Source organism: Rhineura floridana, chromosome 1 (genome assembly GCF_030035675.1).
Source record: "Rhineura floridana isolate rRhiFlo1 chromosome 1, rRhiFlo1.hap2, whole genome shotgun sequence".
NCBI classification, from domain to species: Eukaryota; Metazoa; Chordata; class Lepidosauria; order Squamata; family Rhineuridae; genus Rhineura; species Rhineura floridana.
In genome coordinates this window covers 267,917,256-267,933,376 of record NC_084480.1, presented here as the reverse complement: position 1 = coordinate 267,933,376, position 16,121 = coordinate 267,917,256, and the positions used below count along the sequence as shown (strand labels likewise).

The 16,121-nt window shown below is 40.5% G+C and overlaps 1 protein-coding gene across 3 annotated transcripts in view; it reads right to left on the bottom strand.

Moving 5' to 3' along the window:
- C1H8orf34 (chromosome 1 C8orf34 homolog) overlaps positions 1-16,121 on the bottom strand; it is a 152,773-nt gene that overhangs the window by 102,637 nt on the left and 34,015 nt on the right. For 2 of the 3 annotated variants that reach the window (XM_061600761.1, XM_061600771.1), the window contains exons 2-4: positions 15,514-15,661; positions 13,284-13,442; positions 5,373-5,501 (exon numbers count right to left, since the gene is read on the bottom strand). In XM_061600761.1, coding sequence (XP_061456745.1) covers positions 5,373-5,501; positions 13,284-13,442; positions 15,514-15,661 — 436 coding nt within the window. The remainder of the gene's footprint in view (positions 1-5,372; positions 5,502-13,283; positions 13,443-15,513; positions 15,662-16,121) is intronic. The other variant, XM_061600779.1, reaches the window with a different exon arrangement.

The following is a 16,121-nucleotide window of genomic DNA, read 5'->3' as shown; positions in this document are numbered from 1 at the left end:
TTAACATTTTATGACCAGATCAATATATGGGGGGGGGGATGCTAGCCATTAATAGATTTTTTTCCACCATGCATTTGCCAAGTACATACATACTGAACAAAATGCACTTGGTTTCTAGCAATTAATCTGTTTTTAATCTTTTGGGGATTAATTTAGCAATGAAAGTACTAAACCTCCATCTCTAGTTTGTGGGTGTTTGCAGGAGCTAGAAAACAAAACAAAACTCTAAAGATTTAATTTAGCTCACTGTTCATTCAGATAGCTGCTCACCAGAGCCAAGAAGAGAGAGAAAACCAGCCCACTCGATCTCAACTTGGTCCATCTGCACATATGATTTCCCCCCTTGCATTTTAAACTTTGAATTTTCTCTTTTTCTAATTTAATTATGTCTGTATCATCTTCAGCTTTCAACTTGCCCGTCATTCCTTTTGAAAAATATGATCATATTTACCACATAGGAAGATAATAGGAAGCTGCCTTATACTGAATTAGACCCACTGGTCCATCTAGCTCAGTACTGTCTACACTGGCTGGCAGCAGCTCTCCAGGGTTTCAGAGAGGGAGTCTCTCCCAGCCCTACCTGAAGATGCCAGGGATTGAACTTGGGACCTTCGGCATGCAATGCAAATGCTCTACCACTGAGCTACGGCCCTTCCCAAACATTACATCAATTACTTCATCAGTAATGATGATGAACAGCAATGGATCCAGGAAATAATCGTTTCCTCTTTTTCTAATATTGAAATGTTGATTGAAATGTCCAGTGCTTATGTAGCCAAAATGGAGCTACCTATGCACAAGAGAATGGTATCAGCAGACTCAGCAAAGCCTCAAGGTTTGCAGAAATACAAAACGTTATGGTTAACAAGCCCTAGAAGTGTGTGTGCTCAGTAGCCATGGAATGCTGACTGTTGGGGAAAAAAGCAGAAAAGTGTTTGGGAGAAGAAATTGAATTTATTTAAGAAATTTATACCTTGCTTTTCACCATATGTCTAAAAGTATCTTACATAACAACATACAAAATTTGAAACATAGATTAAAACATCAGAGTAGATTGTTAGGACAGCATTCATGGTGCAAAAGCCTCTTAAAATAAAACTATTTTAATCTGATGTCTGAAATTTAGCAGAGATTGTGCATGCCTGATTTCTAATGGGAGGGAGTTTCACAGAGGTGGGCCCAGTACAATGAAGATATGACTCCTTGCTGACATGAGTCATGATTCTAGTCCATGGGGTCCACAGTTCTCCCCCAAATAATCTCATACAGTTCTGGAACACAGCATGGCTGGCTGAAACACTAAACAGATGGGACTCTATGCTACACCATTTTGTTGCAGGTCCCATTTGTACCACTTACTAGCTTTATCTCTTTCCAACTTGACACAAAATCAGGAGTTACAACCCTCTACCATGCTCAAAATCTTCTTCCTTCACATCAAGAGGATATGTGCAAATCATCACTGAGAGGGTCTCAAACAGCTATTTTAGTTTTTTAAGGATTATAAACTGAATCACCGGAATTCAAGAACAAAAGAGGTCCCTATTCTCTTTCATGGACTCATTTGACAATCCCCATCCACTTTGACTCTAACTCAGATAAAAACTAATAGATCAAGTCCAGATCTTTGTCTGACCAACAGTTCACTTGAAACTAGAGATAACCACAGAGCCTTTATTTCTCATTCCTTGATCTTCTATGTGACCTTCACAAAGACATCATCCTTCATTTTCCAATGTTAAATAACCCTTAGTTATCTATTCAAATACTGACACAGGCTGCACATTGACCATACTCTTAGTTTCTGCTAGGATATACCAGATCTACCTTGATTTGATGTGTAAGACACTTCCTGCAGATTATATTCTACCTTATTCCTCTGTGGCACCCCTCCGGACAATACCTATGGAACTCCTCAGCTTGTTGTTGTCACACTATAGCTCTTTCTCCATATGTATATTGAATGCCTGACAGGGGAAACAGGATAACAGCGTGCCCTGATCTGCTCTCCATATTTTCAGCGTGAACAGAGCCCTACATTCTTATAGTTTTATGTGCATAGGATTCTAAGCTGATTGTTGGAAATTGGAGACATGGACAGCAACCGCAATTTCCCTTTCCTGTTCTACAGGCATTCACTGAATGTGTGGCAAGGGCTTCTCTCTCTGCTCTAACCAGAAAATGATTTTGTGGTTGACCAGAACTTGAATATAGTAGGAAGCCTGGCAAACACTGAAGGTCCAGAACTATACAACTATAATTCTTCTTGCTCACTGTCTGCATATTGTTATGTAAGTGAACTGCCTCCTAATGCAACAGCCTCTGCATTCACTCAGTCTGACCTCAGAACCTGGTTTATCCCTTTACCAATTATTAATGATAAAATGCTTTAATGCACACACTCAAGTCAAGAGATGGAGTCCTGTCTATTGGTCTGGTTATTTTCAATTGCAGTTTTCTATCCAAATTGTATAGACATAAAGATATATTCCATATTTGTTTGGCTAAATAAAACACAACATACTATTGAAAATTGGTTTCAGAATATTAATCTACTTTTGATTTCCCAGTATCTCTGCAATCTTGTTACACTAATGAGCATCAATCATGGGCAAACGTTACCTCTATGAGATATACCACAACTACCATTTTCTAGTGGGGATAAGGCCAGAAGAAATCTCAAGAGCTGTATTACTTCTTAAAAAGTTAGCAATCACAAACCGATGATGCACATCTTTAAAACAATGTCTGTTCTGAGAAACAGGATATTATTATTATTACATTTATGAATGGGTTTCCATGAGGCATCCCAAAGCGTTTTACAATATAATAACATATATAAAAGTTACATATATAAAAACACTTAATACAATTGCATATATAAAATCAATTATAACAAAATTATAAATATAAAAACAATAGCACATACATAAAATAAATTCCAAAAATGGGTAACACACCGATCAGATCATTCCCTTTTGGTAGTGACATTTGAGGGACCATTGTTCACATTTAAATGGTTGACTCTCATACTCATCTTATTCACAACATTAACACAAACCCTGTGTTAAATTAAAGGAATTCTTGTGTTAAGTGGACTTAAATTCTTGTCCAAAGTATAAGTGCAGGAAGATTGCATTACCACAATTTTAATATAACCCAGGCCACTTTTAATCACACTGTTGGAAAAGAAGGCATGGTTGCCTAGTTTTCTTAAGGACATCTTATTTAAATACACAAATGTCTCTTATTTAAATAAGAGTCTATGCTGATGCATTTTTCTGAATTGCCAGCAGATGGCCTTACTAAAGACCCAATTTTTTGTTTTGTTTTGCTGAATTAAATATGTTGGTTTTGATACACCACAGCTGGATCATTTTTCTCTTTCAGAGTGACTTTAGCTTATATGAGTAAAAGACAACCATGTTCATCCAGTACCGGTCTATGTAAATATTACATTTGCTGAATTTACTTCAGCATTGGTTTACTCTATAGTCAGTAATACATCTACCCAGTTTCCAAAACAGGTCAGCTGATCATGCACTTGGAGAAATATCTCAGGACACAATAGTGCAAACTACCTGTAATGGAAATGCAGGAAGATATAGTGAAGCAAATCTTTAGGATTGGAGGACAGTAGAGTAAAAAGGAACCCCTGTGTAAGTATAAACCCAAAACACTATCTGACAAAGGAACAGGAAGAATTAACACACAGTCCACTTTCTAATAACATTATTCTTCCCTCTCAGTTATTTTAGAGCAGTACAGGGCTTTATATTGAAAGGGAGGACAGCATGATTCAAATCAGTACAAATTTAGGAATTCATATATCACTATAGGATATGGTTCAATGTGTATGTGCATGCAGAAGCATGTATGCCATTAGATATTAATATTATAAACCTATGGTGACAACAGTGGCAAGTAGGACATAATTAGGGTTGCCAGGTTCTTAGCCTGAGACTGATCATCTTTAGGTCAGGAGAAGAGAAAGTCAGCCAAGTGCAGGTGTTCTTGCAAGGCTGTAACGGGAAAAACCACAAGGTGGAATTCTCCCTTCCCCCTGCACAACTTTTAAAGATACAAAAGACCTCTTGGAGGCCGGGCCTGGCAACCAAGAGGTCTTCTGTATCTTTAAAAGTTGTGTAGGGGGAAGAAAGAATTCCACCTTGTGGTTTTTCTCATTACAGCCTTGCAAGAACACATGCACTTGGCTGACTTTCTCTTCTCCCAAAGGTACAGGATCAGTCTCAGGCCAAGAACCTGGCAACCCTAGACACAATGGATACTGCAGGCATTGCGGAGCAATAAAATGATATGAAAAACTGTAATGCTCCAAATATTGACAGTGATGTTATGTTTGTTATATGACCTTTCTTTTTATGCTGGCATAGGGGCTGAGAGTGGGGTCTGAGAAAGGTTAGGATTTGGATTAAGTCTCACTTTATCCCCACTGCCCATTTCCACTCTGCTCCACCCCTCTGCCACCATATTGCTGGTGATATGCTGGAATGCAATCTCTAGTGGTGGCAAACATCCAAGATGGAACACAAGTTTGCACAAATGAGAGTAGATTGCAAAGTAAACATGGCATTTTCTTCCAGATAATTGCACTTGGAATCAGGGTGTCAATCTCAGACAGCACTTTGATTTTGTTTATTATATAATGGACAAAAATGCATTATTTGAGCAGAAACAGTATTATTTAGGAATCGTAACATGGGTTAGATAATTTTAGTTTGCCTTAACATTTACTGAAATGTATTTAAAAATGTCAGTCATAGAAATTCCTACTGAAGGCATATGATTTTGAAATGGACAGAATAATGAACATAAATAAGGGAGATTCCAGAGAATCTATAGTCTGCCTATAATTCAAAGAGTGTATCAGGGTGCCACTCAAAAGTAGATGTCCAACCATTCAATAAGTTGTGTTAACTATTTCTGAAAACTATGCAGAAATTGAACTACATGAATTGAACTACATTTTTCTGGAATATGTTCAGTAGGAAGTGACTGATAACAATTCAACTGGGTATTATAATAATAAAAAGAACATTTTACTCATGGTTTCCTGAAACAGATCTACAATGCTCTTAGGATGTTGCATTTTCTGGCAACGGTTTAGGTTTGCAATTTTAAAAATGAAGAAAACCAAGCAATATAGCTTTGAAATTTTTCAACTGTGCTTCAAATATCACATAAGCAACACATTCAAGCTTAACTGAACAAGGGCACCATGAATAATTTTTTAAACAACTGTTTAAAGATTCAGTTTGTAGAGTTATTCCTAATCTGTACTCTTGTACAAAGCCATGTAGTTTTCAGTACATGGCTGACATGTGTGAAACATTCAGCATTAATCAACTTACTTCGAGAAAGATTCTCCAGGGCTTTACCAAGCTTCTTACTTTCTTGAAGAATGTGATTTAATTCATCAAAATCATGATGTTCTGATTTTGTCCTCCAATCCCATTTGGGGTGTTCTACTGATCTTGGCACTAAGTAAAATAAATTGTTTTTTTAATTTCAAGTTATAAAAATCCATAACAATAACTTTTCCAATGCTAACAAAGTCCTCCTGCATCCCCTCCCCCGCTCTTTGCTTCATCAATATTTTAAAATTTAAAAAAACCAAATACATTGCTTTGTTTCTATCAAAACTGGTCTTGTAGCTTCGTTTTTCCAGAGTCCTGGTAACAATGCAATGTCATAATCTAGTGTCATTTCGAGTGGTTTTAGAAGCCCCATTTCCCAACTACACTGCAACGTACTCTGCTGATGAGCTGCAACGTCTTTTTCTTACTATATAATATTTTGCTAATCATGTTACTTGCGAATGCTTCTGCACAGGTGGGCACCTGCACAGAAGCATTCACAAGTAGTGTGAAGCTGTGAGGCAAGGCTAGGCTAGGTGAGGCAGGGTAGCAGAGGCATGTGAGGTGCCTAGTGTTGGCAGCAGAGACGCGCAAGACAGCCAGCGGCATGCGGGTGAGTAAACAAGCAAGGGGGCGGAGGTGGCTGTGCTGGCAGGGCGGGTGACCTGTGGAGGGGGGGAGGATGACCCACAGGGGGAGGGCAGGTTGGTGACCCATGGGGGGGAAGGGAGGGAGAGCATTGGCGATCTGTGGGATGGGGGAGTGCTGGTGACTCATGGGACAGGGGGAGCACTGGCGACCTGTGTGCAGGGGGAGGGAGTGCTGGTGACCAATGCGGAGAAGGAGGGGGAGCGCTGGCAACCCACAGGAGGGAGCACTGGCAACAGTAGGCAGGGTTGGCGAGCGAAGCGAGCAGTGCAGAGCCCCTAGTAAAAGTTAAAGAAAGAAAATAAAGACACCAACCCTCAGACCAAATTCCCTCCAAATTCACACTCCTCCCACCTCCTTCTCCTGATTTTCAGGTGGCATTTAGCTCCCCCCATCCCCCACAGAGACTCCATGATTGTGTGTGAAAACCTTTGTATACAAACATTTGGGCAACCGTTAGCAGTATCATTGCAAAGTATCCTGAGCAAAAGCCCCCACTACTGAAATGTTCACAGTTCAATACAGAAGAGTCATGTGCATTTTAAAGAGAGCGCTCCTTATGCGAACCAGATTCTGTGCTGTTGTAAAGTGGGTTTCAAACAGGGATGGCTCACTTATGGCCCCTGGCCACTGGCCATGCTTGCTGAGACTGATGGGAGTTGGAGTTGATGGGAGTTGCATTACAGCAATATCTGGAAGGCCACAAGTTAGCCACCCTGGCTTTACAGAAAAAGTTGCAGTGTGAAGTGCTTCTCTTCATTGTTCCAGCCAGCCAGCCTTCTTCAGGATACCCCATGTCATCTCCCCTCTCTTCCAATTTTCTACTTTATCCCCTTGCTACAGGCACCCAGCATTCTGGGCAAGGTCTTGGAACGGGTGGTTGCTGGCCAGCTCCAGGCGCTATTGGATGAAACTGATTATCTAGATCCATTTCAATCGGGTTTTAGGCCCGGTTTTGGCACTGAGACAGCCTTGGTCGCCCTGTACGATGACCTATGTCGGGAAAAAGACAGAGGGAGTGTAACTCTGTTGATTCTCCTTGATCTCTCAGCGGCTTTTGATACCATCGACCATGGTATCCTTCTGGAGAGGCTCGCGGAGTTGGGAGTTGGAGGTACTGCTTGGCAGTGGTTCCGCTCCTACTTGGCGGGTCGTCTCCAGAAGGTAGTGCTTGGGGAACATTGCTCGACACCGCGGGCTCTCCAATATGGGGTCCCGCAGGGGTCAGTTTTGTCCCCCCTGCTTTTTAATATCTACATGAAGCCGTTGGGAGAGGTCATCAGGAGTTTTGGAGTGCGTTGTCATCAGTATGCTGATGACACGCAGCTCTACTTCTCCTTTTCATCTTCTTCAGGTGAGGCTGTCGATTTGCTGCACCGTTGCCTGGCCTCGACAATGGACTGGATGAGAGTTAACAAACTGAAGCTCAATCCAGACAAGACTGAGATGCTGTTGGTGGACGGGTTCTCTGATCGGATGGTGGATATATACCCTGTCCTGGACGGGGTTACACTCCCCCTAAAGGACCGGGTTCGTAGTCTGGGAGTCTTTTTAGACTCTTCCCTCTCACTTGAGGCTCAAGTAGCCTCGGTGGTTAGGAATGCGTTTTACCAACTTCGGTTGGTAGCCCAGCTACGTCCCTATTTGAGTAAAGAGGACCTTACATCAGTGGTACATGCTCTGGTAACCTCACGTTTGGATTACTGTAATGCGCTTTACGTAGGGCTACCTTTGAAGACAGTTCAGAAGCTACAACTAGTGCAAAATGCGGCGGCCAGATTGCTGACAAGGACCAAGTGGTCCGAGCATATAACACCTGTTCTGGCCAGCTTGCACTGGTTGCCAATATGTTTCCGGGCTAGATTCAAAGTGTTGGTATTAACCTATAAAGCCTTATACGGTGCGGGACCACGATACCTTGCGGAACGCCTCTTCCGATATGAACCGGCCCGTGCACTACGTTCTGCTACGAAGGCCCTCCTCCGGGTTCCAACTCACAGGGAGGCCCGGAGGGTGATGACAAGATCTAGGGCCTTCTCAGTGGTGGCCCCCGAACTATGGAACAGTCTCCCTGAGGAAGTACGCCTGGCGCCAACTCTGCTCTCCTTCCGGCGCCAGGTCAAAACCTTCCTATTCTCTGAAGCATTTTAAGTTACACTGATTTAATTTTAAAAATGTTTATTGTGTTGGATTGTTGATTGTATTTTAGTATTGTTTTGTTATTTATTGTATTTTTATGCTGTTTTATGTTCACCGCCCAGAGAGCTATTGCTAGTCGGGCGGTATATAAATTTAATAAATAAAAATAAATAAATAAAATAAAATTCTGTGGCCACTAAGAATGCTTAGTGTCCTTATTGGGCTGGGTTTGGGTGGGGAGAAGATACCCTTTCAGGGTTTTTCCCAAAATATTGTTCTACATCTGCAAACCTTGTAATTCTCCTGAACATGTTTATACCACCCTCTTGGTTGTTGATAGCCCCTTTTTGGCTACTCACACATCATAACTCAGCACCTAGTATGCTACTTATGCAGTAGAGTGAAATGGAAAGGGAAACATGTTACATTTCTTCACCCCTTAAAAGTGTAGGTTTTGATTCTGAGTCTATCACTGTGAAAGGCAGTTGGTAATGAATGGCATAGGTGTATTATAGGGCAATACTGGACTTTTGTTTTGTTTCTAACAGCAAAACACACAACCTCCAATTGAGAGTCATTGTCCCTAACTCAGCATTAACATGCCTCTGCCTCCTTTTCATGACAATGAGCAACGTAAGAGAGACTAGGATCTGGGAGACCATGGTTCAAATCCCCACTCACTGACAAAGCTCACTGGGTGACCTTGGGTCAGTCACAATCTCTCAGCCTAACCTACCTCACATGGTTGTTGTGGGATTAAATGAGCAGGGAAGAAACCACTTTGAGCTCCTTGGAGAAAAATGGGATATAAATGCAATAAACACACACTCACACACAGAACCCCAGACCATGCCGTGGCTCATCTCCATTCCAGCTTACACTCTCAGATAAGTGGGTTAAATGCTGGCACAGGAAGGATTGGTAGCAGACCTGGTGCCAGGTGATGCCCAGAATAGGCACTAGCCAAGCGCCCCAGGAGCTGCCCTCCCCGCTGGGTTCCCAGATGCTTTTCAGCAGTGGGCACCATTGCCACTTTTGAACGTGAGCAAAGTTCAGTTGCCACCCACTTTTCCCTGCCCTGGTTTTGGGGGAAGTATCATCAGCACTGTGCCAAGGACCCTCCAAAGTCTTGTGCTGGCTCTGAATGATGGTTCCTTTCCCATGACTTGGGACTTCTTCAGTTACCCCACAGGTGCAGAAAGGAGGACTGCTACAGTTCCCTTCTCACCACAATAACAGGAAATAAATCAGCCCATGAAAGCTACATCTAGCATGTTCATTCCACACATATACAAAAAACATTTCTCAATAAGAATGACACCAGTTTCATTGTTTATCACTATTATCATTATAATAATTTCTTATGGAAGATATAGAGTAATTCCTTACTAACTCTCTTGACCTTCTCTGACTTTAGTCACCATTTATTAAAATCAGAATGGAAGCTTGTTAAATCCCTCATCATATTACCTGAATAAACAATATTTCATATTCCAGAAATGGATAGTACCCAGCATGCAAAGTATTATTATTAACTTTATTTATACCCCGCCGTTTTTCCAAATTGGAACTCACGGCGGCTTCCAGATAAAAAACAGATACAATTAAAAAGTAAGTAACTATAGGGCACTAGATTTCCTATGGTTTATGTATAAAGTTTTTTTTAGCTTTTTCCTCATTTCATACCAAAATTGCTTTCAATATATAATAAAAATGTGTTTGTTCACTTAACTCCTTTTTTATTTTTTCCCATAAAGATGTATATGGTCCTTCAATAACTTATTTTATTCCCCAAAATTATGTTTGTTTTCTGTCACTCATTACAAAAACCAGGAAATGAGCACATTTGTGATAGATAGTGGAGACAAAAGATTCATAAAGAGAGAAAAATTGCAGTGTTGTCAAGAATCTAAACTGACGCTCTAACCACAATAGGTGTGCCATGTTCCAGATGCCCTAAAAATGGGGTACAAGATGAGGAAGACATGGATTCAACAACAGTGTTACTCCAGAAATATGCCTGGATACACATCAGAAGCATGAAACACGAAACGTGTATTGCAGTGGAACAAGAGTGTAAGTGTATCTGCAATACACTCGTGCTAAAAGCAGTTGATGAGTTGTGTTGCACAGCACAATTCATTTTTAAACCAGTACATCACAGGACAGGACACACATAAGCTGGTTATTGCCTAGATCACATCTACACCACAAAATAACTGTTTTTAAAGGTGATAATGCTCCCTTCTCACAGAAAACCTCAGGAGCTGCAATTAATGCAACCCTGCAGAGACTTCTGCTGTCAATTCCTCTTGCCCTCACTAGACTACAATCCCCAATTCCTCTAGTAGGGGAACTCATTCTTCTATTATCACTTTCGATTTATGTTTTAAATGGAGAAATCAGTTTTGTTTTACATTGGAGGGAGGACTCGGTAAAAATGCTAATCCCAAATCTTACATAGTCACAGAATTAGATTGAGTTAATGGATCTTGTAATACTACCCTCCATCTTCAAAACAGGATTTTCTATCTCTGTGTGTGGGTGTGTATTACACACACACACACACACCCATGACCTCCACTCTTTGCCCAATTTTCAGTGATTTGCTCCTGCCACTGAAGCTACAAGTGCCACATCTCAGTCATTTCCAGAGTCTCCTGACTCTCAGGAGAGCTTCTTGATGGGAAGGGGATGCAGGTACCTGCAATGGGGGTAAGAGGGTGGGAGAGTCCTATTGCAAAAGCAGACTTCCACTTACACACTTCTGGACCCAAATCATTATGATTTTTCTCAATAGCAATCTAATGGTAATAAATTCAGAACAATGGTAAAGTTCCATGGCAAGCAACCCTAATAACAAAATGAGTCCAAGATAGGTGGGAGTTTCTAAAAAAGAGAATTCAAAAGGCAAAATTGCAAACAAATTTTCCAACAAGGAAAAAAGGTAGAAGACAGCAGAAGCAGCCAATGCGGCTTCACAAAAACCTTAGAAATCACCTGAAAACCAGAAAGGACACAGAAGGAAGGCCAGGCCACAAAGGCAAGGTAGAACAGAATTCCAGGGATGGCGTCAGGAAGGCTAAAGCTGAGAATGAGTTTAGGTTAGTGAGGGATGCTAAAAGCAACAAAAAAACTTTCTTTAGGTACACCCATAGTAAAAGACAAGAGAGCCAGTGTGGTGTAGTGGTTAGAGTATTGGACTATGACCTGGGAGACCAGGGTTTGAATCTCCACATAGCCATGAAGCTCACTGGGTGACCATGGGCCAGTCACAGCCGCTCAGCCTCAGAGGAAGGCAATGGTAAGCCCCCTCTGAATACTGCTTACTATGAAAACCCTATTCATAGGGTCGCCATAAGTCAGGATCGACTTGAAGGCAGTCCATTTCCATTTTATAGTAAAAGACAGAGAAGAAATGGTGATTCAGCCACTCAATAACAATGGCAAAATAACAGATGACAACGAAAAGGCAGAAGTGTTCAATTCCTACTTTGGCTCAGCAAAAGATTCTCCCAAAAGATGGCCTATGACCCTCCTGGCAAACATGAAGGGCCTGATGAACTGCATCTTATAGTGCTGAAGGAACTGGCTGAAGAACTATCAGAACCACAGTCTGTTCTTTGTGAAATTGTGGAGGATGGGTGAAGTGCCGGATGACTGGCTAATACGGTCCCTATCTTCAAAAAGGGCAAAACGAAGGAATCTGGAAACTACAGACTAGTCATCTTGATATCAATCCCTAGGAAAATTCTGGAGCAGATTATAAAGCAATCAATCTGTAAGCACCTTGAAAACAATGCAGTAATTGCTAGAAGCCAAAATGGATTTGTCAAGAACATATCCTGCCAGACTAATTGTATCTCATTTTTTGTTCTACACCTAGGAAAAAGAAACCAAATGCACAGTTATAAGATGGGGGATACCTGACTCAACAATACTACATGCCAGAAGGATCTTGGAATTGTTGCTGGTCTCAAGCTGAAAATGAGCCAACAGTGCAACGTGGCTGCAAAAAAGGCAAATGCTATTTTAGGCTGCACTAACAGAAGTATAGTTTCCAACTCATGTGACATTCTAGTTCCCCTCTATTCAGCACTGCTTAGGCCTCATTGTTAGTATTGTGTCTACTTCTGAACACTGCATTTTAAGAAGCATGTACAAAGTAGAACAGGTTCAGAGGAGGGCAATGAGGATGATCAGGGAACTGGAAACAAAGCCCTGTGAGGAGAGACTGAAAGAACTGGGCATGTTTAGCTTTGAGAAGAAAAGACTGAGGGAAGATATGATAGCACTCTTCAAGTACTTGAAAGGATGCCACACAGAAGAGGGCTAGGATCGCTTCTTAATCATCCCAGAGTGCAGGACATGGAATAATGGGCTGAAGTTATAGGAAGCCAGATTTTGATTAAACAACAGCTTCCTGTTAAAGTGGTATGACAATGGAACCAATTCCTTAGGGAGGTGATGGGCTCTCCAACACTGGAGGCATTCAAGAGACAGCTGGACTTCCACCTATTGGGTATGCTTTAATTTGGATTTCTGTGTTGAGTAGGGGGTTGGGCTCGATGGCCTTACAGGCTCCTTCCAATTCTACAGTTCTATAATTCTATGGTCACACAACCATACAGGTAGCTTATCTTTAGTCATTTTGCCTTAGCAATATATGTATCTCAAAGACGTTTAATATTTGGTATTTGGAATCTATGCAATCCACCATTCTTACAGCCAGTAAATCCTTTAACTTTTGCTTTTACATAAATTTAAATTTATCTAGCAGCTCTAGAGTAATAATTTTTCTACACATTTTGTTTTAAAATTGAATCAGAATTCTGAATTTCTTATTCATTTATCTTGCTCAATAATTTTCCTTCTAATACACATATTTGTTCAAATATAAATTGTTTCCACACAAGGTACTATCATATAGAAAACAAAAGAAATAGTATGACACCTAAACATAATGTTTTAAAATTAATTCTTATTATGACTAGCAACCCTTGACTTGAACCAAGAGTCTTTCGCATTTACACATTTTAACTTAAAAGGGCAATTCCTATTTTGCTTATATGTCAGCCCGTAAGAACCATAAAGTACAAGTTTGAAGAATTCACTTACTACAAAATGTGCTTAACATTTCCTTACATGATTTGGACTCTGGTGATGGGGGAGAAATGTTGGAAACTGCAAGGTCACTCTTTGATTTCTTAGGCTTCTTTGCATTTGTCTGCCAGGGTTTATCATAACTTCTGAAATCCCTTCTTGTTCCCTTGTTTTCTGTTGGGGGAAAGAGACTGTATTTACTTAGTAGTTTTTTGATGTTGATATGTAAAAGATATCCTGATAAAAACATACCCAGGCAAACTAAGACACACCGTGTAATAAACATGTCAGACCATGGCCTGGTTCACACATAACAAAACATGTTATTACATATATTAGGTTGTTTATTGTTTAATATTTACGCTCTACTGTTTCTGTGATTTTATTGTATTTTATCTTATGTTGTGCACCGCCCTGAGAGCCTTCGGGCTGTGGGCGGTATATAAATAGAATAAAATAAATAAATAAATAAATAAATAAATTGCAGCTGCTTTGCTCCTCCTCTGGTCATTCTCCCACTGCACTATGCTTAGCCAAGCCATGGTTTGGCTTAGCATGTCACCTAACCTGGGCTTGTGACTTAGCTCTTTCCAGACAAGCTGTAACCAAGGTTTGTCCTATGGTTTACAACTCATGGTTTCTCGGGGAGAGCTGAGCCATGAGTCTGGGTTTGAACAACATATTAAGCACTGTACAGCAGCAGAACGACCACAGGAAGAGGGGAAAATATTCCTTTGCAGGCATGGCTTTGCACCTTTGTCACCTGTTGCTATACTGAGGTCAGACAATAGACAGGTGGGGGGCCTCACATGAAATGGGATTCTGTTCCCCACCCCTGAAATAAAGCTTTGTCAGGTTCAATCATGGGAGGGGATGAAAATTAATGGATCTTTCACATTCACAAGAACTCAACTCAAAGAACAATGATTAGCAAATACTCTTGGATTGATTAGCATGTTCTTGGGAAGAAACATACAAATCTCACAATGACCAAATGATATTTAAATTATTGTTAAATTAAAAACTCAGTTCTAAAGTTAAGTATCTTTCCTGATATTCCTGATTATTCCTGTCAATAAAACATCTAAGTTTGGTGATTTTCTAGAAAATGTTACTTTTTCTGATTTAGTAATTCCACCACTCCTAGTTCTGGGAAAACAGACAGAACAATAGCATTTGCCAGAACAGCTCAAACTATGCATCTTCAACCAGGGCTGTGGAGTCGGTATGCCAGACCTTCGACTCCGACTCCTCTGTTTTTTTACTGTCCGACTCCGACTCCTTCATAAATGGCAAATGTATATTAACTAGTAATAACAAACTTACTGTAGTAAAATGGTAGCGCAAGGCATTTCATCACCACCATGTGAATTGGTGGTGATGAAATGCCTTTTGCTACCATTTTACTACAGTAAATTTGTTATTACTAGTTAATATACATTTGCCATTTATGAAGGAGTCGGAATCGGTACATTTCTACCAACTCCGACTCCACCCAAAATTGCTCCCGACTCCGACTCCATAGCCCTGTCTTCAACCCATTCTTTAATTAAACAGACAATAACAGCTTGTCGACTTGATGCAACTTCTGGGAACCTGTAAGTCTTTCAGCCAGCAAAACTAGAAAGCGATGACCTTAGGTGGGATTCAGGATAGTAAAGTCAGCTGATCAAATGCCTTCAATATTAAATGAAATATGAATATACAGCAAGGTAATATAAATCCAGATCTACAGACCATGTAAACTATATAAACAAATGCCAATTTCTGGGCCAAAATCAATTTGCTAATGTACACAAATAAGAACCACAATCTAACACAAAGTTAAGCATAGCTAACCCACGCTGGATTATGATGAAGGAAAAAGCACGCCTAGACAGTTCAGAAACAGTAGCAGACATCTGGACCAAACCATAGATAACTCATCTTAAAATATTCCTAGACACATATTAAGAATAATTAGCATGCATCATTTTAGAAATGGTGTTATGGATTACTCCACTCAAGAACAACACTTGTAACTTAAATCTGGGTAGGAAGGAAAGCAAAAAAAAAAAAAAAAAAACATCAGGTACAAAGAGACAGAAGAGATGCATGAACACTCTCTCAACAGTTTTTTTTTTTACTGTAAAGTAGCCACATGAAGCTGCCAGACTGGTCAGAACAACAGCGAAGTAAACATTCTATTTAACTTCTTCCCTGTTATTCAAAGTCACTGTCCCCAAGGTGTTTTCCTCTTACATACCTGTAGTTTCACTTTCTGCCCAGAGAGCAGCAGATCCAGACAATGTCCTCTGAAGCTGACTACGACTACCCTGTTTTGACTGGAGGTGGTCAATGAGAAATGGGATTGGATGGTCAGGAGTCTCTGTTATCAGCTTGGTCATCAATTCCTTAAAAACATAAAATCAAAGGAGTATAACATTCACTTTATATTGGTAGGAATTAATAGTGCTCATTAATCAAATCCTGTTTTAGAGGAGATTGTGGCTTGCATCCAACAAAGCTGTCCCTTTTGCACAAGTACTTCCACTTGCATAATATAATTTCTCTCCCTCTCCTCTCCATCCCCCTCATGCACCACCCAAAAATGTTCTGGACGTCCCCCCAACTCTCCAAAGCAGATTGGTGGGGGTCATGAAGGGAGATGAGAGGGAGAAGTTCCATTGTTTAAGTGGAAGGCCTTGCACAAAGATGACACTTCAGCAGGATACAGCCAATTGATTTTTGAATATTTGCTCACAAAAACCTTTAACGAATTTTATGTGTATAGTATGATATACTTTACTTTGGGCAAAACTACACATAACAAACAGCAACTCTGGGGACAAGAGGAAGCTGGAAAAATACTTG